Raw genomic sequence first — 26,472 nt, forward strand, 5'->3', positions numbered from 1 at the left:
AGCTTCTCTTTATTCAGGTCTCTGTCACTCCGGTGACAACTACACCTTCTCTGCATCTCTGTGCTGAGATGCTGCATCCCCCCCCGACAACAAGTCCTTGATAATCTAAGATGTCACAACCTGCCAGGTGTTACAGAGCTTTTTTGCTTTTCCTCTTTTCCCTCTTCTTCTTCTTACGGAGCGTTTTTTCTCTGCAGTGTTTTTGTTTTCAGGCGAGCGTGAAGAGACTGGCACGGAAATGATATGATAATGAAATGATAATACAAGTCACCGGCTTCCTTAATAAGCTCCGGCTCTAACCCCGCTATTAAGATCTGAATGATCCCAAAATAGCGCTAATGAAAATATTAGCACCCTTGCAGTTGGAAGAAGAGCTTAGCGCTCTTGGCAGCGAGGCCTTGGAGGAGCTGCACACCGCTCTGAGAGCTCTCTGTGTGTGAAGGAGCACAGTCAAGTGGCTCTAGAAGGAAAAACACAACGTACACAAACGTGGAAGATTTCCTGCAGGAGGTTGGAAACAATAATTAACATCTTATCCGAGTTCCTTGGCTCAAAAAAAAACAGCAACATGGAAACAAACTGCTGTTAAAGAGCGAGCAGCCTGACGGGTTTCCCTTAGAACGTGCAACACATACACATATGTAGACGTGTATTCCTGTTTGCAGATGAAAACATCATGCATAATTGAGTATTTTTTGATGGAATGTGAGTTTTTGCAGGTCGGGGCACGGCGTGGCGGCGGCAGCGGGCGGCGGCGCGGTGCAGGCATACCACAGAACGCTTTTTCAATTTCCAGCTCTTAAAAAACCCTGATGGGACACGGATTGCAACACGCCTCTGAATGTGCTCGGCTCTGCACAATGTGCCTCTCAGCAACCTGATCCAGCCCCGCACACACACACACACACACCAACACACACACACACACCAACACACCCACAGCTCACACTACACTGTCTCTGCAGCTCCTCCAGCACAGACGCAGTTTAAAACTCCAGTCAGTGTGTGAAAGCACAAAAAATGAAAAATAAAAAATAAAAAAAAGTATAATTTAAGTCCTGTGGCTCAATAGCTGTGCAGAATACGTGCGTTACAATATGTTGCACAACTTTTAAAACGCGCTGCTCTGCCCCCGGACGGTTAGAGACTCAGAGAGGGATGAGAATCAACAAGACGAGCCAAAGAGATGACATGAAGAAGAGCTCCGGCGCTGACCTGAGGACGCAGTGGGACTGTGAAATATGCATGGCAGCTCTAGTTGAAGTTGCAGATGTAGCTGACTAGCTGCTCAACAGCCCCTCACGCATACTGTACTGTAGTCTCCACGTCCTTTCCTCCTCTCGTGCACCATGAAGTCTCTGACACTTGTGCCTTAGTATGTTTAGCCCGGTGACCCACTGCAATACACTCGGCCTCCTTCACTCCCTCCTTCACTCCCTCCCTCTCTCTTTTTCTCTCTCGGTGTGACTTCCTTGCTCGGTCACTGGTACCACCCAGTCCACCCTGATTGGAGCACGGCCAGAGTTGACACGACGTGTTTCTCTCCCACAGCCACTGGTGGAGTGAGTCTAACAGGTAACCCGGCTGCGCTGCCAAGTAACTGAGACATGACTATTTTAAGCAGTGCACGTTTCATCAAGGCCAAATCTGCATGCATGACTGCAAAAGGTATGGAGGAGGAGGAGGAGGAGGAGGAGGAGGAGGAGGAGAAGCAGAGAAAACAACAATCCATACCGAGGGAGATCTCCATGTCCTTAAAGATCCACATAAGCTGCTACACTTAAAGGATGAAGTTGGTGTTATTCTAAAGCTTTGGCATGGTCAACAAATCCAATAAAAAGATCAAAAACCAACGATGTGTTCAGGCGTCTTTGAATCTTTCACTCAAACTCACTGGTTCCTGCTGAAGCGTGACACTCTCTTTTATTTATTCCTCTTTTATTTTCTGATGTGACCTGTGGGACAGGGAGCAGCAGCACACTGCGGCTTCTGATTACAATGACAAATAAGCATCTTAATTTGAACCCAAAACAAAAATGCAAAACTGAGAAAATGCAACGCAGCTGTCGATGTCAAGGTCACCAGAGGTCGGACTCGGATACAAACTGCCTCCACGTCTGAAATCAAACCTTGGGGTGTAGATAATATGCTGAAATGTCAAAATGCAGAATTGGTTTTGCCTCCTCTCTGCTCCAGTATACAGTTTCCTTTAAAAAAACAAGAGTCAGCAATTTGTTTAAACAGCTGGGCACTGTAGTTTGTAGGAGATTTAATTCAAACAGGCAGATATAGTGGATTTTCAGGGACTATTTTCAGCTGCGGATGAATACACACTTGGCACGTGTGTGACAGTGCGGTTCATTGATGTGTTTTTAATAGTTTTTTGGAAAACACCGGCGCTCCGAGGCTCAGAGAGGAGTCCGGTTTCTGGCCGGGCTTCGTGTCGGGGGATCAATTAATGTTGGTTTTGGTCTTTTCAGAGGATTTGTTGAAAACAAGAAGAATATCAGCAGGTTTTTACAACACGGTGTGGATGGATGGAGGAGGACTTTGCTCGTATTTCTCACAACAATGAAAAATTCAGTGAGCTTTTCCAGAAACAATGTCTCATTTACTTTGGATGCAGCGGCTACAGAGGCTTTACTACTACTAGAATAAAAAAAAACTCCTGTTGACATCCAGTTCTCTGTGAGTTCTCCACAGTAACAGGGACGGGACGGTGTTTCTGGAAAGATTATGTTGCCGTTAAACTTCTGAAATGTCATTTTTCATCGCTGCGAAACTCCCAAAATGAGATTTCCAGTCACTTCCATCGCGTTGGGACGGAGGGAGAAATCTCAAGAGGTGCGTAATTCAAATTAAAAGCAGAGCTATTCATCCACAAAGCCCAGATGCACACTGGGCGTAATCGAGGCGATGAGTTTTTTTTTTGTGTTATAAAGTGGACGACGAACTGACTTAAAGACCAGGAGACACCTGCTTTGAAGCCCACGCTCTCTGAACAGACAGAACAATACAGACGCACTGCGAATCTTCCAGAGAATTATATCCATAACAGCGTGTGAATAAGGCCCCCTGTCCTATGTTTAGAGTGCAACTGTGGCCTATTGTTCGGCATGCATGCACGCCACGGCGCTTACAGCTGGGCGAGCCCCGTGCTATACATCCAGCGCTAATGGAGACTTTGTTCCCTTCATGTGTCCCACCACTGTCTAAATTACAGGCCGAGCCGGAGGGGGGACGTAGCGAGCTCTCCGGGTGAAAGCGAGACAACTCCCTCTGTCCAAACACCAGTGTACTGTTGCTGTACGCCACATATACGACCAATAATAAACACGCTGAGCTGAAACCTCAAATACAAACAGCTTGATAGGTCCAGTACCGTAGAGAGGGGGAGGCTGCATTTAGCCAGATTACTTCACATCTGATCCTTCTCATTCATCGTGGAGTTACCGGCGCCAGTATAACAAATGCAAATGAGATGAAATGATCGCACTATGCAAATATGTTGCAACGATTAATTTTGATTGGGGAAAAAAAAAGAAGAAATCCGGTCCAGATTGATGCTCATGGCAAAAACAATGCGTGTAGATTAACAGCAGCAGGTGCATCTGAATCTATAGCAGCACATTTGCATAATGTGATTTCTCTCTGTTGTATATTTGCTCTGGTTAATGAGTCCACGCTGCCAGTCAAACCACAACAACCACAACAACCACAAGAACAACAGCAGCAGCAGCAGCAGCAGCACTGATCAACTGGAGAATTCCCAGTTTGGGAATCTGCATGAAGCCAATTTAGTGGTTTCTGGAAGCAGACTACTGCCAGAGGCTTGTGCACGTTTATGGGAATTAATTTACATGAAAACACAAGAAATGTACTGGACCAGTGGGTCCCACAAAGCAAAGTGTGTCACAGCGATGATGATGATGATGATGATGATAAAGATAAATCCACCTGGGATTCAGAGGAACGGCTCAAATGCAGCATTAACACAGTTTGCAGCCACTTCTTTCCTGCTACTGTGAGCGTCGACTTGAAAATGTCACAGCGTGCACAGACCTGCTGCCGCCGCCGCCGCTGCTGCTGCTGCCGGGGGGGAAACTTCTCTTGTACGAATCCGGGAACGATAATTAACCGAGGAAATTGGCGGCGTTTCGGTCAATCACTGATTAGCAGAGAGAGGAGCCGGGCTGACTCACTCACTGACTCACTCACTGACTCACTGACTGACACACTCTAACTCACCTGGCTCTAAATGTCTGTTTCTCTCTAATGATTTATCGCCGAGAGAGTTTCTTCATTTCATACGCTGTATTAGATTTATACACATAAAGCTCTCGCTAACCAAACGAAACGCCTTCATCTGACGCCCGGTCTATTCAACAACGATGCGATTCATTAAGTTTTAAAGCCTGAAAAAAAATTAAAAAATTAAACCCCCCCCCCCCCCCCCCCCAGAACCAGTGACATAACAAGTCATAAACTTCCATAACAAGACAGGAAATAACAATGGCTTTAACCCGGGCATGACAGGACGTCCTCATCCAGGGGAAGGAAAAGCTGTTTATGTTCTTCAGTAAAGGCAGCCATGTCTATTTGAGGGGGGGGGGTAGATGGATCTTCCTGCCTCCAGATGCACAGATTAGTGTGTTTCCTGACATGAATGCTGCAGAGCTATTATCACCGTCCTCATGTTAATCACAGCTGGAAGAAGAAGAAGAAAAAAAAAGAACAAAAAAGAAACAGCTTGTACTCTGAGGCCGATTTGAAATTCAGATGAGCAACAGGTTCAAAGAAGGAAGTGGGATTAAAGACGGAATAACATTTACATGCAGGAGCAGCCTCGGCCCACCTTGGTGACTCTGAGTAATTATTAAAGGGATAGTTCAACATTTTTGGCAAATTTGCCCATTGCCATATTCCCTATAGTCTTAGCAGTAGGTTTGTTACCTTAAATTGTCGGTGCAAGCTGTTTTTAGAACGGCGGAGCAGAGCCGTGAGCTGCTCAGAGCTACGCTACGGAGGCTAATGGGATTTCTTGGTTTCCCTCATCAAACTCATCAAATACACAATCCAACAACTCCACAACGCTCTGGTGGACAAGTTGTGACCTGCATATTCACCACGTTATGAGATAAGATGGAGACAGAGTTGTTTTCGAGGCAAATTCAGAGACTGCTTGATGAAAAACTGCCCCCGACGGGAACGCACATCAGTGGTTTTGCATGAATTTCCCTCTAAAACAACTCTGTCTGGTAACGTTCTGTTATTATCTCATAGCGTGGTGAATGTGCAGGTCACAACTTGTCCACCAGAGCGTTTTGGAGTTGTTGGATTGTGTATTTGATGAGTTTGATGAGGGAAACCAAGAAATCCCATTAGCCTCAGTAGTGTAGCTCTGAGCAGCTCACGGCTCTGCTCCGCCGTTCTAAAAATAGCTTGCACCGACAATTAAAGGTAATGAACCTACTGCTAAAACTATAGGGATTATGGCAATGGGCCAATTTGCCAAAATGTTAAACTATCCCTGTAAGTCATTACAGTCACTTATTGTGGCTCAGTTGATCTGCAGAGCAGCGAGAGGAAAAGCAAACCAACAATTGACTGTGATCTGCTGGAGAACATGTCGGACTGTGACTGCAGCCTCTCCCACCACCACGGGGGATAAAAAACAAAACGGCCTTTTGACAAACATTCCTGCATACAACAAACCACACACACAGACACACACACATAAAAACACACTATGCACTATGGTGCAAGCCTCTGCCACTGTTAATGCAACACAGTGCAAGCAGCCTTGCATCAGCTGTGGTGACACGCTGAGACAAATGTTGCAACTCCAGATCCACGTTTTAACTAAACCCGGCATTAATTGTACAACAGTTTAACGCATCTCAACGAGCCGTCGCCGCCTGATGAGGAGACAGGTGCAGTGTGACGATGGATGTTGTTGAATTAAAACCTTATAGGGCGTGTAAAACCAATATTTCATTTTGTTCACAGAAGCTTCAAATATGAGTCAAAGGAAAAAGAAAAAGAAAAAAAAAGGCAAAGAACATATCAAACAATCTTCAATCCATAAAGCCCAGAGAGCTCCTTTCTCCGTCTGCCGGCTAGTAACCATAGCATCACATCAAAGAGAGGAGCAGTTCAAAACAACAGGCTGACAACATGCAGGAGGGAGGGGCAGTGATTTAATAAAACCCACTATCCACTATCATACCAAAGTCACACACACACTGACATCCACTCCGGGCAGCAACTGCTCGGCCAGCGCCTCCATGCTTTGTGCTTTTAATTATCCCTGAGGTGCAAAACGCTGCAGCCGGCTGCGGGTGCAGGTGTCGGCGGCGCAGCGGGGATACGCCGAATACCTCCACCGTCCACACAGGCCTGTGCATTCACTCCCGCCACACATCCAACGAGCGCCAACCAACTGTCCCTCCCCCCGTCCCCACCCGTCCCCACCCGTCCCCCGGGTGGCAGAGCTGTTAATCTCCTGACAGGTGTCCGTGTTAGCCCAGGAATCCATCAGGGCTCCGGATTGACTTTCTTAACACAAGCTTGTAATACAACACATGAAGGGGAAGAGGAATCTGATGCTGCTGCTGCTGCTCCGCCCTCCACACACACACACACAGACAGACACACACCTAACATTATTACTATTATTGTTATTGTCAACATAAGTGTAATGTACGTATGTTAAATTATGGAAACAGGGCGAGAGTTTATCGTGTCTTCATAACCATTTAAAAACAACATATAAAAGTGTTTACTTCCTCGCCGGCTCATTAGCGCCATGACGACACGATCTGATCAAACAGACACACAACCTCGCAGGCAGCAGATTAACTCGGTAACTTTTTAATTTGAAGGTATAGAACTTTATAAATGAGCTGAACTCCTCTCCTCAGACTGATATTGACTGACAGCTATTGCTATTTTATTATGTATAGTTTGTTCTTTATATTCTTACCCTATATGTTGTTATCATCACTGTGTGTAATGCTGCTGCAGCTTGGGATCGATCGATCGATCGATCTATCTATCTATCTATCTATCTATCTATCTATCTATCTATCTATCTATCTATCTATCTATCTATCTATCTATCTATCTATCTATCTATCTATCTATCTATCTATCTATCTATCTATCTATCTATCTATCTATCTATCTATCTATCTATCTATCTATCTATCTATCTATCTATCACCCCTTCCTCCTCTTCCACTCAGAGGGCCCCTTCCTCCTCCTCTTCCTCCTCCAGCAGCAGCTCTATGAGCGAGGCTCCATTCCACTAATATTATGTTTTCATTAATGAGAAGGGGCTTAACCAGCCTCGTGTTTGTTTGTGTTTGGGCGGCTCTGCTTCTCCACAAATGAAGGAGCAAGAGGAGGAGGAGGAGGAGGAGGAGCGCTGCTGCCGCGGGGGTCAGATGGAGCTGTGGGCCCCAAGTCGAGGAGGAGAGCAGAGGAAGAGAGAGAGAGGAGAAGAAAAAAAAAAAGAAAAAAAAGAAAAGAGGGCGGCTACGTTGTTTAACTAGTGAAAACATGAGCGCCATGAGAAAGATTTAGACGATAAGTCCCAGTGAAAAATAAAGATTTCCTTTGGATGTCCTCAGAAAACCTTCCCCCCATAAATAACAGCGTTACACAATGACAGACGGAGAGAGAGAGAGAGAGAGAGAGAGAGAGAGGTTTACATCAGGGGAGGTGAAGGCAACCGGTTTCACAACATCCAACCCCCCCCATTCCCATTCCCATTCCCATTCCCACCCCCCCACGACGACGCTGAGCTGAGCACTCACCGTTTCTCTTCTCCCTCTGATGGGTTAGGGTCCTGCTCCTTGGGCATGTGTTCCATTCACCTTAATTCCATCCAGCAGCCAATGATGAGAGACTGAGGCAAGCCCCGCCCTCGGATGCACGCTTGTCATTCGCCGGTCGGGAGGGGTCAGTCAGTGGAACATGACAGGGTCCCGTCCCGTCCCCTGGGGGGGGGGTGAGGGTTGGAGGGATGGAGGGATGGATGGAGGGAGGGATGAGGGGGGGTTGGGTGTCTCCAAAAAAGGAAGCGGAGGACCCCCCCCTTTGAGGTGAGGTGAGGTTGGTTTGTTCTGCAGCTCGGTGGAGGTTCTGCTGTGGAGGGGGTCCAGGATCGGGGGGTCGGGCAGGTGGAGGTGGATCTCAGGGATACGGAGCGTGGAGGGGGATCCAGTCTGGAGGAGAACAAAGAAGAAGAGTGGGGTCAGTGTCTTAGGAACTTCATTATCAATCAGACAAAAAAAGTCAATCAGTATAGAACGAATCGCCTTGTTGTTTACAGCTACTTCCGGGTAGAAAACCAGCACGTAATTTGAATGACAACAGTAGTAGCTAACGAACAAAAGTTTAGCTGTAGCCTATATATCATGTTTTTCACACCCTATCACCGTTTAGACAAATCTGAAATGACTGAAGAAACATTAGGCTACTATTTCTGTGTATGTTTTGTGTTGCTATGTGTTGTATTTATTCAGTTTGAGGGAATCACAGTGTCTAGAAAGCACCAGTGGCTGCGGCGGCAGCTAAGCTAAGCTAACGGCAGTAGCTAAGCTAACATCAGGATGTCAACTGTTAAAACCCTCCCGTTGTCAGACATGACATGAAACTACTCCAGTTAGCTCAGTCATGTTGTAACTCAGATATCCGCTGGAAAAAATATTTTTTCATGGATCGTTTATTGAGTCACTGAGTTATTAAAGTTAAACAGGTACTGTAGCTAACAGTTAGCCCGGCCAAATTTTGATAATTTGACTAATTACAAAAACGTGCACACAGAAATAGTAGCCTAATGTTTGTCCAATCATTGGTTTTATAGACTTTACAAACATCAGATTAGTCTAAACAGTGATTTGAAGTGAAAATGAGATATAACTCTCTTCTGTCACTATTGTTCTGATGCTGGTTTTCTACCCGGAAGTAGTTGTTGTTCAAGGCGATCGTTCTATTGATGATGAATGTAATTAAGCTCTGATTGATGAGCACGGCTCTTTGGCCACAAAGAAATCAAACATCTGAGGATGGAGACTTTGTATCGTATATTCCAACATTAGATGAACCAAATTGTTCAATAATGAAAACACTCGTGTGTGATTTCAAAGCGAGGCCTTCGTTCGTCTTCTCTCATGCGAATTCATCAAGGTTTTGTCAACAAAACTTCTCCCATGATTCAATCTGAGAGCTGCATTTGCTCTGAGAACCTTGTGCAAATTGTAGTAAATTGGGACTTTATTTGTAGCGAGCGCACGTCTCAACACTCTTTGATCGGAGCCTTTGCAGGATGCATCAGAGGCATCAAGAGCTCCGTCACAGTCAGACACTCCTGCTCTGCCGCCGCCGCTGCTGCTGCTGTGTTGTGTTCAATGTTTAACTTGATTTGGGTTTCTCAGCGTCCTCTCTCTCTCTCTCAGATCTAAAGCTCTGCAGAGCTTGATGAAATCCTTCCAGCTTTTTATTACCTGACTGGATAAATCCGACCGGTAGCTGTGAAATTGAGACGCTTCACACCCGACACTAAATAAATTACTTACTTATGTTTACAAAGCTGATGCAGAGGACGCTGCAGCCTTGACGCTCTGCAACACAACACAACACCGCATGCACAGGTGCAGCAAATGAACACCCACGTCTAGGGCTGAACAATTGCGATTTGTCTGGCAGATATTACGATTTCAATTTGATCCATGATTTTCTTCATTTACAAAAATGTCAGGAAATTACATCATACCATTAAATGCAGGAATGAAAACTAAAGTTAAGAATTGATTTCAAATGGATTCATTAATAAAGTCCTTGACAAATAGCAGTTATTACAACTGAAGAACTAAAAGAGCCATCTGTGACTGTCTTAACTTAAAGTAGTGCAAAAAATCCTTGATTGTGTTAAAAAAAGTTAAATAAAATACAAAACTATTACAAAAAAACAATGTTAAAGCAGAAGTAAGTGATATTTTTGTGTTAATGTAAGTCTTAAATAGTTATATCTTCCGACAGCAATCACTTACATAGAGTGTTTGGACCGAAACACGGGTCTGTCAGTCACTCTGCTCTGCTCTGAGCCGAGGAGAAAACTTTTCTCGTATCCTACAAGTTTTATCTAATGAGGAGAGAGAAGTCGTACCAGTTCGATCTGGTACGACTTCACAGGTCGGAAGATACGAGTGGCCGTTATAGTGACTTTCACAGGTAAAACAGGTCAGAAAAACACGAGTGGGTTGCCTGGAACGCTACAAAGTCGTAAATTGTGACTTGAGGCTGTAATTTACGGTTTCAAAAGCCGGCCTGGAACGCAGCATTAGCCAAAACGACTGGATCGCTTACTTCTGCTTTAAATAAGTAATGATAAGAAAAAGAAAATTCAACAATTACCAAATGATCTCAAGCAGGTAGGCCGTAGGTACTATTTTATGCTATCTCCCTACCATCTGCAAAAAAACGCAGCTTTGGCGATAACAAGATCGCATTGTCTGAAATCGCAATTTCAATCAGAAAACGATCAATCGTTCAGCCCTACCCACGTCCCAAAACATTTCTGCAGCGACACGACGTCCCAAACTCTGGCGAGCACTGACGGCGTCTTTTTTTTTTTTTTGGGACACAGATCACCAGGTTTGTCTTAAATACAAGTTGTTCCAAACGTACAGTACCCGGCCATGCCAGCGGCTGAACGGGAGCTTCCCTAAATGCTCCACCACATGTTGTGTCTACACTGTGTTATGCTGTCAACTCCACTAAGTCTCCCATGTGAGCCGGTCTCAAATTCCATCTAGCATTACATGACCCTCAGTCACATGAAACAGAGGCTTTTCCTCCTCGGCACAGGGATTCCTCCCAGTCACACACACACACACACAGACTTAAGACTGGATATCGTGGCCCCCGAGGTCAAAGGGTCAAAGTCTGTCACCTTCGATTGTTGCTGCTACAACTGGAGAGTTCCTGCAGAACGGCCCACACAACGTCACCTCTCTCACAGGGTTAAGTAGCTTTAGGATGAGCAGCTGAATCAATGCGAAAGACTCACCGTGTGTGTGTGAGAGAGAGACTGTGTATGCATGCACAAGTGCTCAAAAGGTCTTGATCCATTAGCTCCTGCCCCCTCCTCTCCCTCTCCTCCTCCCTCTCCACTGTTGGCCAAGGAAGGCTTCTTTCTATTCCGCTAATCCCCGGTTCAATGCCTTTCTAATCCGGAACAGTGGGATACAGGACATGAGAATGGACTCAGACGTGACTGATATTATTACTGCTTTTACTGCTAATAGAGAGATTATGTGTAGATTCAAAAACAACCTCCCTCTCTCTCTCTGGGGGCAAAGCAGCGTTTCATCAGCGCCGTGCAGGAGAAGGCGACTGATCCGCATCTCAAATCGTTTTCTTCCTTTAGGAAAGACAATAATAATGAATAAAGTTTAGATTTTAATTATTTGTTTAAGAGTTTTATATCTTTATAAATGGAATATATTGTGCTATAAAGTGGATAAAGTAAGAAAACTGAATATCTGAGAGCTTTATGTTTCTATTTCTGACTTTATTGGCTTAACAATCATGTAATTCTTTTAAAAAGTGATGATTAAAATAGTCTGACACTGTTTTTCCTTCTGCAAACACACCTGCAGTTCATTGAAAAGAAATACCGACTATTAATTATGAATTAGTCTTTAATGCACTGACGAAACAAACACCTCCTTTTATTTATTCTTATGAGCAGAATTACTAATGGATAGTTAAGTACAGTACAGTGAGCTTTACACTGAAGTGCTGCAACCTTTAATGGATTTATAAACAGCAGGGACGTATCTAGGCTGTGAAGGTTCGGCCTCTTTAATGATCTTTTCATTCATGACATAAAAATCTGCATCACATTAGAAGGTGGTTTGTTGGTTTGTTTTGTTTTGCCGCGCGCCGTAACATTAATAAGCACGTAGAAGAACATGTCACGGAGAAGCAGCTCTTCACATGTGAAAAGAATCTTAATTAAGACTCTCGTTCGACAACAACAAACACGCAATCGCACACACATACAAGCCACACACAAACGAGCTGCTGTGAGGGAACCACGGGGAGACTCTCTGTGGTAAAGGTCAGGCAGAGTCCAGCGCTGCAGCCAGTGAGGACATAAGCAGTAATAACATACTGTAAGGCCTTATCAGACTGTTACACTGTCACACTGAAGAGGAGCAGGGGGGGCCGAGGGGGCCGGAGGGGCCTCGCTGTTTGTGTACAAGAGCAAACAATTAGTTGTTCATGGCATCAGAAGAGGAGGCCCTTTGTTTGATTAGCTGATTAATTGAAATGAATTCTGAGCCACAGCAAATAAACAAGCCAATGTCCCACCTCATCCAGAGGAGCGTGTTGTCCAGACACATCTGGATGCACCACAACATCTGGGACGACCAGACGCTACTACCGAACAAGCTACGCTAACTACAGTAGCTTCTGCTTCACCAGTGTTGGCACAATCGCTTTTTAAATATCTATCTTTTCTCTATTTTTTATCTTTATCTTTATAATTCTTTGCAGAGGAAGCAATGGTCCCTAAATGAGTTTAATTCAGGGTATTAAAGAGGAACTATGCAGGATTTTTAGCTTAACTATGCTACATTTTTACCTTAATGAAACAGCTTTGGAGTAATTGTGATGGTTAAATCAATGACTTGTAACTAGTTCCAGGGAGAATGGAGGCTCTTGGCTGAAAACCAACCTTGTAAGATCAGTTGAAAACAAATGCACATGGCCGAGAGGAGGGTTAGCAACACAGAGGAAAAGTGACCGGATTTGCATAGTTCCCCTTTAATGTGTTATTAGTTATTTACTTATCTTATTTATTAGATTTTTCTGTATTCAGGTTACACTTTGTAACTTGTGCCTCTAAATTGATACGAGACAAATCAACAGCACTGACAGTTTCAGTCTGAATAACTATCACTGTTTCCTCCTTTTGATATTTTGACAAATAACCAAGATATACTGTCTTGTGATACTGTCTGTTTGATTTTTGTTGGAGTTAAAAGGAAAAATCCACCCAACCACACCTCTAGTGACAATTAGCAACAATTTAGGCCATATATTTTATTTTTCTTATGAACTGGTCAAGGAGAAACGCAGCACGGACACACTGCCAGAGAAAAAAAAGAAAGAAAGAATAATACAAACTGTAATAATACGTTCATAAATCTTTAAGCGCTATCGTTGCCTTCTTTCATCTCAAACACCACGTCCTTGTGTGTACTCGCTCGCCCTCGCTCCCACTGAGAAAGTTATGCTTATGTTAACATCCCCTATATCCAGGGTCAGTTTGTCAAGTGGTCTGGAGCCAAAAGGCAGAACAGAGCACGCCTGAGGAAGGAAAGTGAGAAGAATGAGATAAGGATAAAGTGAGAAAGAAAGAAAGTATGAAAGAGAAAGAGAGGGTAAAGTCGACGAGAGGGTAAAAAAAAAAGCTTGATTTAGGCCTCTGTTGGAAAGAAGTCAAAATAAACGGAGTTATCGGAGCGAGGAGACAAATAACAGGAAGAGAACAGGGTGTGTCGAGAGGCAGATTTAGGGCGTTTCAGCCCCTTTAAGTTAAAATCTACATATAGTTATATATAGTTTATATAAATACACATGTATGGACTCAGTTACAGATTTACTACAGACATTTATCCTCTCTGCTCATCACTCAGCAATAAAAGAAATGTGCGCAGGCTGCTCAGTGTGCGTGTGACAATGCGGCCGAATCAGGAAATAAATCATTTATAATAACATGTTAGCGGCGGCGCTGGAGTTTGAATAGGTGACGAATGGTGTTCTTGGGAAACTTTGGGAAAGCAGCAACACCTCGTCCAAAAATAATGATTTCTTTATCTGGTGGAGACCAGAGAGAAAGGTAAACAGGAAGTACGGAGATGACAACAACATCTGGAGCCAGCACCAGGACCACACTGTGCACATCACATCACGGTGTTGATTGAATTGAGATGATGCATATTAATGAAGATCTGCATGAAAACACACAATGTACTCATGTGGGATTGGAGCTAAAATGTTAATTGACATCAGTCCCAAGGCAGGTAACAACAAACCACCTGAACAATTCCTTCTGAACAATTATTTCTTTATTAATTAAGCAGGTTTCCAGAGCCGAGGTCCCAGATTTCATCTCTGCATCGTCACATCAAGTCTGTGGTTTGCAATCAAAGTGTCACATTTCCTGTGAGAGTTGAACCAAACAAGTTCTCTGATGTTTTACAATAACACCACTTTTGTTGTGAGTGCACACATACACACACACACACACTAAGGACTCACATGGCTCTGCCACATGCACCTTGATTTTCCTCCCTTCCAGTTACTGCCTCCAAATTTTAATTGGGCCTTGCAAAAAACTGGCATTCTCCCTCGAGCAGGGTTCACCTTTAATTGCGCGCTCTGAAACACAGACTTTAAAATGCATCAAAAGAATAACTAGTGAACGCGTGTTGATGCCTGGAGAAGCTCCGAATTAATTAAACATGACCTACTCCTCTTTTTTTTTTTGTATTTCCTCTCTGTTCCAGGCCGGAGAGATCGATGTCCCTCTGTTCATCAGAAAGAGAAAAGCCCCCCAACACAGAGCCGGGGTGAGCTGAGCTGTGCGGTAATAAGCTGCCTGCCGGGCGGTGTGAAGCGCCGCTCGGCACCAGGAAGAAGTCATTAAACTTCAAGGATGTTTAGGTCGAGCTCTGACAGGGCGCTGAAACAATATTTAGGAACCGAGGTTCTCTAGAGAGAGAAAAAAATGAAGTGAGCTGAGGACACTTAGAGAAGAAGTGGAGCCATTAGTAGAAGGAGTTGTGGGGGGGCGGGAGGGGGGGGGTAAGGAGCGACCATGCAGATTGTTGTTTGGACCAATTAGCAGCATAGACCCCCCCCACCACCACCACCACCAGCATGGAGGTGCCCTGGAGGAAGAAGCTTTTTCTTAACGTTTCTGCTTTTTAGTAACAAAGATAAAAAATAAATAAAAATGAATTTTTGGATATCCAGGAAGACGTGACTGAAAAACAAACAATTATTATTTTTTTTTTAGTTGGGCTGTTTTGTTTTTTAGAGGATTTTACTTTTTATTTTATTTTACTTTTCATTGGATGGGTCTAATAAAAACTGTTTTCTCCTTGTTTTATGGTTTTTAAAAATGATTTGTTTTCTCCACAGCACTTTGTTACTTTGTTAAGACAGGCGCTATGAAAATAAAGTTTATTATTAAAGCAGAAGTGAGCGGAATGTTTGTGTTAATATAAGTCTTAAATAGTTATATCTTCCGACAGCAATCACTTATATAGAGTGTTTGGTCTGAAACACGGGTCTGTCAGTCACTCTGCTCTGCTGTAATCCGAGGAGAAAACTTTCCCTGTATCCTACAACCTTTATCCAATGAGGAGAGAGAACGGCATAAAGGGGCGGTCCTCTCTGTGTGTGCAGCCAAGGGATGCGTGTGAATGTGGTGACGTAGGGACGAGGGCGGGGACTGCTAACTCCATCTGCTGAAAGGAAGTTAGCCAAAACGACCGGATTGCTTACTTCTGCTTTAAGACAGGCACTATGTAAATAAAGTTTATTATTAATATTATTATTATGACAACTGATCTTCTGTGTTATTCAGAGAGCGATAACACAACCTGCTCACTATACTGAACATCCAGGTCAGAGATGCTGTAAACACGTTTTTTTTGCATTGACTCCAATACAGTATATTGATCATGTATTCTTAATGAAAGTCAGGTGCTAACGATCGGCAACAATTAATGGTGCAGCACTAATTGGAGTCTTTCTCATCTCTCTTGCCGCCCAAGATCATTGCTCTTAATAAAAAGTGTGTGGAGGTCCACCTCCATGTTGGGATTCATGATCCTTCTCTCTGCAGGTTCTCAGCTCTGTCGACGATTATACAAAACGTAGCTGTAATAGAAGTGTTTCAGTTTCCGACTTCAGTGAAAGAACTTTTTTTTATCACCCTCTCTCATTTCAGTCCATTTTAATGTCTCGCACCAATATGAAGAAAAGATTAAGTTGAGATAAAATAGATTCAGATTTGTTTGAAGTGATTTCTTTAGTGTGTGGTAGTGCTGAGTGTTAAAGCTACATGCTTCCTGCAGCTGCTGGCGTGTTGGAACTTGCCGCAGCACATGTCGGCTCAGATGTGTCATTTTCTGGTGACACGTTCACGACGATGTCTTTTCATTTCATGACAACAGAGGAGTTGTATTTCCCTACGAGTCCAGTTAGAGGAGGAGAGTGGGGGGTCAGAGTTCAACAGGTAGAACGCGTCCTGCAGCAGAACGTGCCGTGTGTGTGTGTGTGTGTGTGTGTGTGCATACATGTACTGTACGTGCTCGGCTGCAAATCTCAGCCCTTCAAGCTCCTGAAGGAGAGCTCTTGTTAAAATTCACACCGTGACAGCAAACGTGGGGGTCAGTGCCCCCCCGCCCCACCCTCCCCACCTCCCCCACCGGACTCCCAGAGGTGGCCCGGTGCAATTAGTGGTTAAGTAATGGAGCAGGGGCAGGGCCGAGCTGTTGATGTGGTGTGTGCAGTTTGATCATGGAGGAAATGGAGGTGGAAAAAGGGGGGGGGGGGGGGGGGGGGGTTGAGGCTGAGGGGGGTGTTAGTACCCCAGGGTCGCGAGCTGTCAAAGGCAAAAGGCTCATGTTTCATGCTACGCCTCCGTCGCCCCCTCAGCAGGCTAATTACTGTCAGGGGATTATTAATAGGTGCTAATAGATCACAGCGCAGCGAGGCGGCTCGTTGCAACGTGCGCGGGAATCTTTAAATGTGACCTTGATGTCGTCGTTATGCACAAACACACAAGACGCCCACATTCATAGAAACAACAACAACAAAAAATGTTAAAGAGATAGTTCACCCAAAATTGAAATTTCACTCATCTTCACTTCACTTATCTATTCACCCTCATGTGGACTAAGGGCTGGGAGAAGTTTCAGAGTCCTCCGTGGCTTCTCTGAGTTACAGGGGGTCTCGGCGTAGCAGTGCATGTCCATATAACGGTTGCAAATGGATACCAACTGTCTTCGTAACAAAAAGACACACCAAAAAACACCCAAATACCTCCATGCTGCTCGTATATAATGTCCGTCTTGTATTGAAGCCCCGAAATGCGAAATTGTCCCGAAAAAAATTAAATAAGTCTATATTTCAAGCTTGTTTTGTAGCGGAAGCTTCTCGAAGCTCCTCTTCCCGGTTCGTCAAATTTGGACAAACCAGGAAGAGGAGCTTCGAGAAGCTTCCGCTACAAACAAGCTTGAAATATAGACTTATTTAATTTTTTTCGGGACAATTTCGCATTTCGGGGCTTCAATACAAGACGGACATTACATACGAGCAGCATGGAGGTATTTGGATGTTTTTTGGGGTGTCTTTTTGTTACGAAGACAGTTGGTATCCATTTGCAACCGTTATATGGACATGCACTGCTACGCCGAGACCCCCTGTAACTCAGAGAAGCCACGGAGGACTCTGAAACTTCTCTGAAATTTCAATTTTGGGTGAACTATCCCTTTAATGTTAAACTTGAATGCAGAAGCGGAGGACATGAAACCGGTTTGAACTTTGATCCTGAGCCTTTTCTCAGGCCTCGATCGGACCGGGCACGGGGCCACATGGCAACACGCCGCAATTAATCTGTTTCAGTCGCCATCGCTGTTCCTCATTTTCTCTTCCTCGATCGCTCGGCCCTTATCTGCCTCTTCCAAATTTCTCTCCTCGTCTCCATCATCTGTCTTTCAGCAGGGACTTTTTTTCTTCTCTTTTTTAAAAATCTCTACACGTCACCACTTCTCCCACTCTCGGTCTCTCTGCGCGTCGCTTTCAAAACTAATGATGACGACGATGATAACGACCGCGATAAGGCTCCGAAAACAAAACCCCTGGGAAAGTTGAAGCTCGGCGACAGGAGCTCTGCTACTTTTGATCCGCTATTAACCATCGGGGCCAAATTTATTCATGCTACGTCAACATGGCAGCTGCAGACGGATTACTGAAGTGGCTACAGAGGCGGTGGGAGAAACTCTGAAGTGACTGAAGAGAAAAGAAAAATCAATGACAAGACACAAAGAGACGCAAAATGACTTCAGTGACCACAAAGAGGAGCACAAACCGCTGCAGAGAGATGGAAAGTGACAAAACAGAGACACAAAGACGACAACAAATGACCATGAGCAGACACACGACCACAGAGGGAAGCAAAACAACTGAGAGATGAAGAAGAAAGAGACACACACATCTTCAAACGAGGCGTCGGCGGCCGCTCGGTGCCTCTGGATGCGTCGCTCCCACGTAAGTAGGGTAAGGGGCCTTTTACAAGCCGGTGCCCAGGGGCCCCCGGTGTCTCATAAAACATCCATGATTGCAACAAGGCCCCCAGAGGCAGACACAGACAAAGATGTTGAAACAGGAAAGCAAGTGCAGGAGAGGAGAGACTGAGGTGGAGAGAGAGAAAAAAGAAAAAACTGAACAAAGCCGTTTGAAAAAGAGCGGCATGGCCCTTTTTAAACCTTTGTTTATACAGGAGAGTTTTGTCTGAGCGCTCAGCAACACCAGAAAGCTGCAGCAACATCGGCTGCTGAGTAGAGCCTGGCAGAGGTGGGAAGTAAGGAAGTACAAATACTTTGTTACTGTACTTAAGTAGATTTTTCAGGTATCTGTAGGTATCTTTACTTGAGTTTTTTTTTTCCCCTGACGACTTCTTACTTTCAACCTCCCAGAGTGACGACCGGACCGAGGCTGCACACCGGACGCATTTTTGGGCTCGTACAGTTCCTGTTCACACCCATTGGTTTCCACTCTGGTCCAAACAGAGCGTCATGCTTCCATAGCGACCGACCGGACAAAGACGCGTCATGTTTACATGTTGTTAAGTCTTAAGTCTGTTAGCACTAGCAGTACAGAAAGGGTTAAAAAGGAACTGAAAAAATGGCTCATTTACTGTATGTATATGTATGTAAACTCTTGGACTACTGTGATTTGTGATGTTGCATTTAGGGACCACAATGGAAATAAGCTCTGTGGCTTTATTGTGTTATCCCGACCCTCTGTTTTAAGGTGCAGAAATGTATCGTGTTTTATAACAAAGTGTCAAATAAAATCAATCAATCACAATCAACTCTCGATTGTAAACATGTAATGCTAAGAAGTCAGTGAGGCTATAACAATGGAGACACCAGGCAGTTGGAGCGGATCGAGGTCGGGCGGCATGTGCAAACACCACTTTGTCTGTTTATTAAATGTTTCTTCTGAACCGTCGGTGCTGTGTGTTTGGTCCGTGCTGGACGGAGCTTTGCCCGGACAAGTGACTTTTACTTTTAAAGTTCATTTCAGAGCCTGTACTTTATTACTTTTACTTGAGTAAAGGAGTTGAATCAGTACCATTACCAAGCCCCATTGGATTAACACATACACTGACATAATAAATATGGAGCTTTCAGTGGCAAGAATGCACGGTGCTGGAGCTGATACTATTCTAGCATGGCAAACAATGACAGATAAGATCAAGGAATTGCTGTAATTTCTATGTCTATTTTCATCTCTTGTTAAAACATGGTCTGTCTTATCCTGTAAGAGTTTTATATAGATCCAAATTTGGGGGGGGGGGGGGGGGGGGGGTCGTCGCCTGGTCCTTTTTTTTTTCATTATTTTCCTTATCTTTAATTCCTATTAGATTGCAATGTACCTTTTACTTGTACTTGTTTTCCCCGAAAAGCAATAAAAAAGTTGTTCACAAAAAAAAAAAGGAGTTGAATCAGTACCAGAGTATCTGTACTTCTACTTAAGTACAGAATCTGAGTACTTTTGCCACCTCTGGAGCCTGGAGCCTGGAGCCTGGAGCCTGGAGCCTGGAGCCTGGAGCCTGGAGCCTGGAGCCTGGAGCCTGGAGCCTGGAGGCACCGGCACCGATGAGCAGTGGAGGCCATAAATTTACACATGACATCTTTACGCGTCTTCGCCCCGGCCTCTTTCTCACAGTCACAAAATGCCTCATTCTTGTCACTTTACTGTGGCATTACTACAGCGAAGGACATGCAGATGTAAACGAGTGCAGAGCCGTGACAGGCTGGTGGTGTCCACACACAACCGAGGTTTTGTGCGTTTCTGTCTGTTTTTCTGTGCATCCTGACGGTTTGCATTTTCTGTTTCGACTCAGTTAACCTGCAAATATGTCACAGCAAAACATCCACAACTCAAACATACAGTACCATCATACGAAGCAGAGAAATGCAGCTGGAAGAACCGGCAAATATTTGGTGTTATTGTCAGTTACAGTCAGAGCTGCTGTGCATTAATGTTCCAGCCGCAAAGAAGAAAATGTATCCAAACTAATTAATCGTAACAAACCGCGCCGTCATCACGCATGTTTGAAAAGGAATCATGTCTGTGTTTTAAAAAGTCTCGGTTCCTGATCTCCGCTCTGTTATTTCGGGGGGAGATTTTTCAAAACAATTGAGAAAACGATACGTTATCTCAGACGGTGGCGGTTTCTATCGGTGACAGAGAAATATGAAAGTATGCTGGATTTATTTTTAAAGCCTCTGTGTATATACAGACGGACAGAACCAGGCGGAGTGCCATCGGTGGTGGACGACGTCCTGTGTCTGGGCCCCTGAGTGGCTGCGAGAGTAAACATCATACGTTAGGTTTTGTCAGCGAGGGGCCAAATGAGGCGATGTGCTCCGCCGTACGGCTCGGACATATGTAAATGGAAAAAAAAAAGATACAGATGTGTCGGCTCGAGCCAAGAGCAGAGATGAATGTAAATCTGGAGATAATGTTAACAGAGCGTGTTCAACTTTTTATCTACTCGGGGAAAATGAAAAAAAAAAAAAAAAAAGGAAAAAAGAAAAACAATCTGCTCTTTCTCTCTCTCTCTGCCTCGCTCATCCCTCCTCTTCCCACCCTCCCTTGGCCAGGACAAGCAAAGGTGCTGCCAAGAATGTGACTGCATTTGGAAAACAAATCCAGCTCACTTCTCTTTTTTTCACTTCTTCTCTTTTCCTCCACTTGCAGTTTCTTTTTTTTTTCATTCTTAAGGTGGGCCCATGAGTGCTGCAGTGCAGAGCCCCCCCTTCCCTTTCCCCTCCCTTTCTCCCCTAAGGCTGCCGCTGACATTTTATTTTTTTCTTTCACAGGGATCAAACTATCTGCACCTCGCTGCTTTTTTTTGTTCATGCAACTTTAACACTCAGATGATCCCACATCGTCCCGACAGACACTCTGCTGCTTCCTCCTCTCACTCCTCCACCACCTCCCCTGGTCGGACCACCTTAAGAAAAACTGCACTCTCTGTGAAACTGGAGGCTGTGTGTATGTGTAGCTATGTATGTGTGTGTATGTGTGTGTGTGTGTGCTTTCCACGATTATTTTCCCGGAGACGTCCACTTCCCTACACTTGTTCATTTCCTCCGAGCTCTAATGGAAACGTCTAATTGTAACAAGGCGGCAGAGGTTGAAGATTTACAGCTCATTCAAAGGTGTTTGATACGGAGGAGTCACTGTGTGCACTTGTACAGCTATTGGTTACATGTGAGGACCAGTTTGAGTTGTAAACCATCAGAGTGAGGACATTTTGGGAAAGTGAGGACATTTTGGCCCGGTTCTCACTTTCTCAGACCCCTTCGAGGGTTAAGACTTCATAATAACTACAGTAGGTTATTATAATTAGGTTTAAGTTAGGTTAAGAGTTTAAGATTAGGCATTTGTTTTGGATGGTTAAGGTTAGGGTAAGGGGCTAAAGGGAATACATTATGTCAATGAGTGTCCTCACAAAGATAGCCATACAAACATGTGTGTGAGTGTGTGTGTGTGTGTGTGGCTGTGTGTGAGAGAGAGTGTGTGTGTCACTGTTTACCTGCGGTTTGACACATGAACCTCTTTCACAATAAAATACAAATGAGGAGGAAACGAACCCTGGTGAGGGAGAAGCCAAAGTTTGTCCTGATTTGAATACTGGAGATGAATTTGTTCATTTGCAAAGCACACACACACACACACACACACACACACACACACACACACACACACACACACACACACACACACACACACACACACACACACACACACACACACACACACACACACACACACACACACACACACACACACACAGACAAATACACACAGACAAATACACACATGCAGTCCCACAGCGGCGGTGGTTGAATCCCTGTGTGGGTTCGAATGATTGGCAACATTTTATTCTGAAAAGGCGGGAAAGGTGTGAGTGTGTGTGTGGCGTACGTGTGTGTGTGTGTGTCAGCGTGTGCCGGTGGTTTAATTAGCTCGGTTCGCAGGCCAGGGAATTCCATTTTCACTATGTGTGTGTGTGTGTGTGTGTGTGTGTGTGTCTCATTATACATGAGTGTGTATCCGACATTAGGCAGATTGAGCTGGCAGCGCTAACACAGCCGGCCGGTGGAGAGGTTTGCGTGTGTGTGTGTGGTGTGTTGTGTGTCTGGGCATGGAGCCTAACCTGCAGCACCACTACGTGTATGTGTTAGTGTATGTGTTAGTGTGTGTGTGTGTGTGCGTAATCGCTCACACACACGCACGCACCCACATGCGGTGTGTGACTGCATGGGTAACTTTATCCAACTGTGCCAGCAATCTGGGCAATCACTCTGCCTCCTCCTCCTCCTCCTCCTCCTCCTGGTCCCGCTCTACCTTCGTCTCCCCGCGGCACCCACACACAGGTGCTGTTGCCATGCCAACGCTCCAGGGAGACGTCTCCCTTTTCCCTCAGATCAGTGATGGGGAAACAGGGAATCCCCCCACTAGGCCCCGAGAGAGAGACAGAGCGCAGCAGGCTCATCATCGAATATATCAGGACGCATCAACACGTTTGTGAGGAAAAGCAGGTTTTGACACAAAAAGCTTCTTTTTTAAATGATTGTGACGACGTCTCAGTTTGGAAATAACATTTTCATTAAAGGGACAACGAGGAGTTTGTATTTGGTTATCAAAAAGTCTCATATTAATGTGGATGAATCTACGTTACCCACACTTGTTAATGCCCGGCGGGTCATGGGAATAACGCCACGGAACTACTAGATCTACATACACGAGAGTTTCTACTGTATTTATTTAGATGGTTCCACTTGGTTTATTTAATTTTAACTTATCTTAACACTTTCTTTTGACTTTCCATGTTTTATTTTTGTCCTTAGACATTTCATTTCCTTATCATTTTGTTATAAGGTTTATTTTTAGGCTTTAATATGAAAAAAACCCTGTGTGAGTCACACACTGCTCTGGTGTGTTAACACACAGGAGCGTTAACTTTTAAGAGTTGTTTGTTTTATATAAAAATCACATTCAGGAACACGTGGATTCACAGATGCATGTCTCACAAAGTGGTTGTGAAACAACAGCAATTGTGTGCATGTGTGTGTCTGTGTGTGCATGCAGTGTGGGGCTATACAAGTCTGGCAGTGAGTATTGTGAGTGTGTGTGTGTGTGTTTCAGTGCGTGCATTGTGCGCTCTGTTTCTGTGAGTTTACAAACAGGGCTGGGATCCAGGCACCAGCCGCAGCTCAAATAAAACAAACCAGACTCGCGTCAGGCGCGTAAACAAGAGCACAAATAAAATGATATAAATAAATATGTGCAAATTTATCAAGCAAAATAGCAAAGCCTCAACAAATTGGCATGTGTGTGTGTGTGTGTGTGTGTGTGTGTGTGTGTGTGTGTGTGTGTGTGTGTGGCTCCACAGGGAGGAGCAGCATTAAGATGCAGCCTGGAGCTCGTCTGGTTTCTCCTGCAGCAGGTACGTGAGCTGAGGCTGCTGGGAAATCACAGCCCTGCCGCTTCAGCTCCGACTGGAGGTCAAAGGTCACGGATCAGGACGGATCAGAGACTGTGATTGGCTCAGAGGACGAGGACCAGGACGGACGGCTCCTTTAAACAGCACTCGAATGCAGATACAGATGTGTTTAAAGACACAGATGTGCACAGACCTACACACACACACACACACACACACACACGCCACGCCCGCGTCACATTCCTCCGCCCCCTCAGAGTTTTTTTTCATCCATCTCCACATCTCAGACACCTCTGTAATGAGCAATAAAACACAAACTGTAAAGAGACCACAGATACACTCGCAAAGGACCAACACGTTTCCTTACATGTTCGCCCTCCCACCCAGGGGCATAATGAAGCCTAACAGGGCCGAGCGAGGGCCCCCGCGGCCCCCCCGGCCCCCCAGAACCATTACCGCTACACGCCCCTCGCACCGCAATCTACATCTTCTCCCGACTGGACGCAGCAGCAGAACCTGTGAAAGAGGAGAAGGTGGTAGAGGAGGAGGAGGTCTTGGCGGGGGCCGACGGGCTGGAAGGTGATTTTCTTGGCAGAGAGTCGGAGGGTCGGGGTACCGAGGAGCCAGTGGGGTGGGGGGCCCGCGATTATTCCCACGCCGAGCGCCCGTGTGTGTGGTCCTGGATCTGATTAGCGCCGACCGACCGACCGGGGGCCCTATACCGTCATATACACACACACACACACATACAACAGACACACACGACGCCGTGGTAGCCTGGATGCCTACATGTGTTGTGCGTAGCGACCGAAGGCTAGCATTTACACAAACACAGCCAATCAGGCTCCTACAGTACAGTTAGTATACACATGTTGTGCATATGTTGCTGCTGAGCTACAAAAAAGTGCAACCACACCTCACACTTCAGAGCCTCGCCGCCTCCCCGAACAATGTCAGGACAGATAAAGAAGACAGGCAGTTTGGAGGGTTTTTTTTCTTTCTTTTTCGCCTGACTCATAAACGCAACACGGTGATAAGAAACAGAGCAAAATAGGAGAGCAGGGGGGGATGAAAAAAGCGAACGGAGGAGCAGTGGAAGAACCCGAGCGGAGCCAAGGCTGTCAGAGCGCAAAGCTTGGAATTTTCATTGCAAACATCCCTCAGGAATAAAAATGAAACAGTTACTCAATCATTTCATCTTTTCCATGCATTCTCCTTGTTTTCTTTTCATGGATGTTACACACACACACACATATGCAGACAGACACAAAGACAGAGCACATTCAGGCCTCAGCCAACAGACACAGCACTGTGTGTGTGTGTGTTAGTGTGTGTGCGTGCATGAGAGAGATGTTTTTCTGCAGCGTGTATGAGTTCATCCGGAGTTTGCTGCCAATGTGTATTTGCCTAAAGAAGCTGAGGAAAACTGAGTCCATGTGGCCGCCTATACACATCATGTCCCGCTCCACCATGTGTGTGTAACTGTGTGCATGTGTGTGTGTGTAACTGTGTATGTGTGTGTGTGTGAGCAAGATTAAGAATAGAAACAGAGGAGGAGATAAGAAATGTGTTTGAGGTGGGAAGTCAGGATGGATTTTATGCTACCTAACCTAACCTAAACACGCCTGTGGTGGATCTCTGCAAATCTCTGTCAGTGTTAATGTATATGGGGATAGTGGTGTGTGTGTATGTGTGTGTGTGTGTGTGTGTGTTCAGACAGGCGCCACCTGCCTTAAACACACACCTCACGGGCAAGTGTGATGATTTATTATCTGTCATCACGGTGGTTATTCACCACATGAGGCGTTAATAAATTATTCCATATGTAAAACCTGCGGAGGGAAAGTTTTCAACCCTGTTGTCCACATTTAAAAAAAAAAAAAACACACAACAGAGCCACAGAGAATCCAACACCGTCCCTTGTGCGACTCCACCACAACTGCACTTAAAGGGGTAGTTCAACATTTTGGCAAATTGGTCCATTGCCATAATCCCTATAGTCTTAGCACTAGGTTTGTTACCTTTAAATGTCGGTGCAAGCTATTTTTAGAACGGCGGAGCAGAGCCGTGAGCTGCTCAGAGTTGTTTTAGAGGTAAATACAGAGACTGCTTGATGAAAAACTGCCCCCGACGAGAACGTGCATCAACGGTTTTGCATGAATTTCCCTCTAAAACAACTCTGTCTGGTAACGTTCTGTTATTATCTCATAGCGTGGTGAATGTGCAGGTCACAACTTGTCCACCAGAGCGTTGTGGAGTTGTTGGATTGTGTATTTGATGAGTTTGATGAGGGAAACCAAGAAATCCCATGAGCCTCCGTAGCGTAGCTCTGAGCAGCTCGCGGCTCTGCTCTGCCGTTCTAAAAATTGCTTGCACCGACAATTAAAGGTAACGAACCTACTGCTATGACTATAGGGATTATGGTAATGGACCAATTTGCCAAAATGTTGAACTATCCCCTTAAACACAATTAAGCCTTGTACGTGTTGTTTTTTTTCCAATTAAGCGTTCAGCCACACGCCTCTGACGCTGCACTGAGGTTAACTGCATGTGGCAGCGAATGGAGAAGCTGAGCAACGCTGCTTCTTTAGGTGGGAGGAGGAGGAGGAGGAGGAGGGGGGGGGGGG

General features: G+C 45.0%; 1 protein-coding gene and 1 long non-coding RNA gene across 3 annotated transcripts in view; both read right to left on the reverse strand.

Annotated features, from left to right (window-relative positions):
- The window catches only part of LOC311002967 (thyroid hormone receptor alpha-B), a gene marked incomplete at its 5' end in the record, with an annotated part of 35,187 nt that extends 27,311 nt beyond the window's left edge, over positions 1-7,876 (reverse strand). For both annotated transcript variants that reach the window (XM_083994598.1, XM_083994597.1), the window contains one exon: positions 7,821-7,876. In XM_083994598.1, coding sequence (XP_083850724.1) covers positions 7,821-7,876 — 56 coding nt within the window. The remainder of the gene's footprint in view (positions 1-7,820) is intronic.
- Positions 7,877-8,064: 188 nt separating this feature from the next.
- LOC311002981 overlaps positions 8,065-26,472 on the reverse strand; it is a 117,098-nt gene continuing 98,690 nt past the window's right edge. The window contains exon 4 of the long non-coding RNA XR_014596258.1: positions 8,065-8,231. This is a non-coding gene — a long non-coding RNA (uncharacterized lncRNA). The remainder of the gene's footprint in view (positions 8,232-26,472) is intronic.

This window comes from Trachurus trachurus (genome assembly GCF_905171665.1).
Source record: "Trachurus trachurus genome assembly, chromosome: 19".
Taxonomy (NCBI): domain Eukaryota; kingdom Metazoa; phylum Chordata; class Actinopteri; order Carangiformes; family Carangidae; genus Trachurus; species Trachurus trachurus.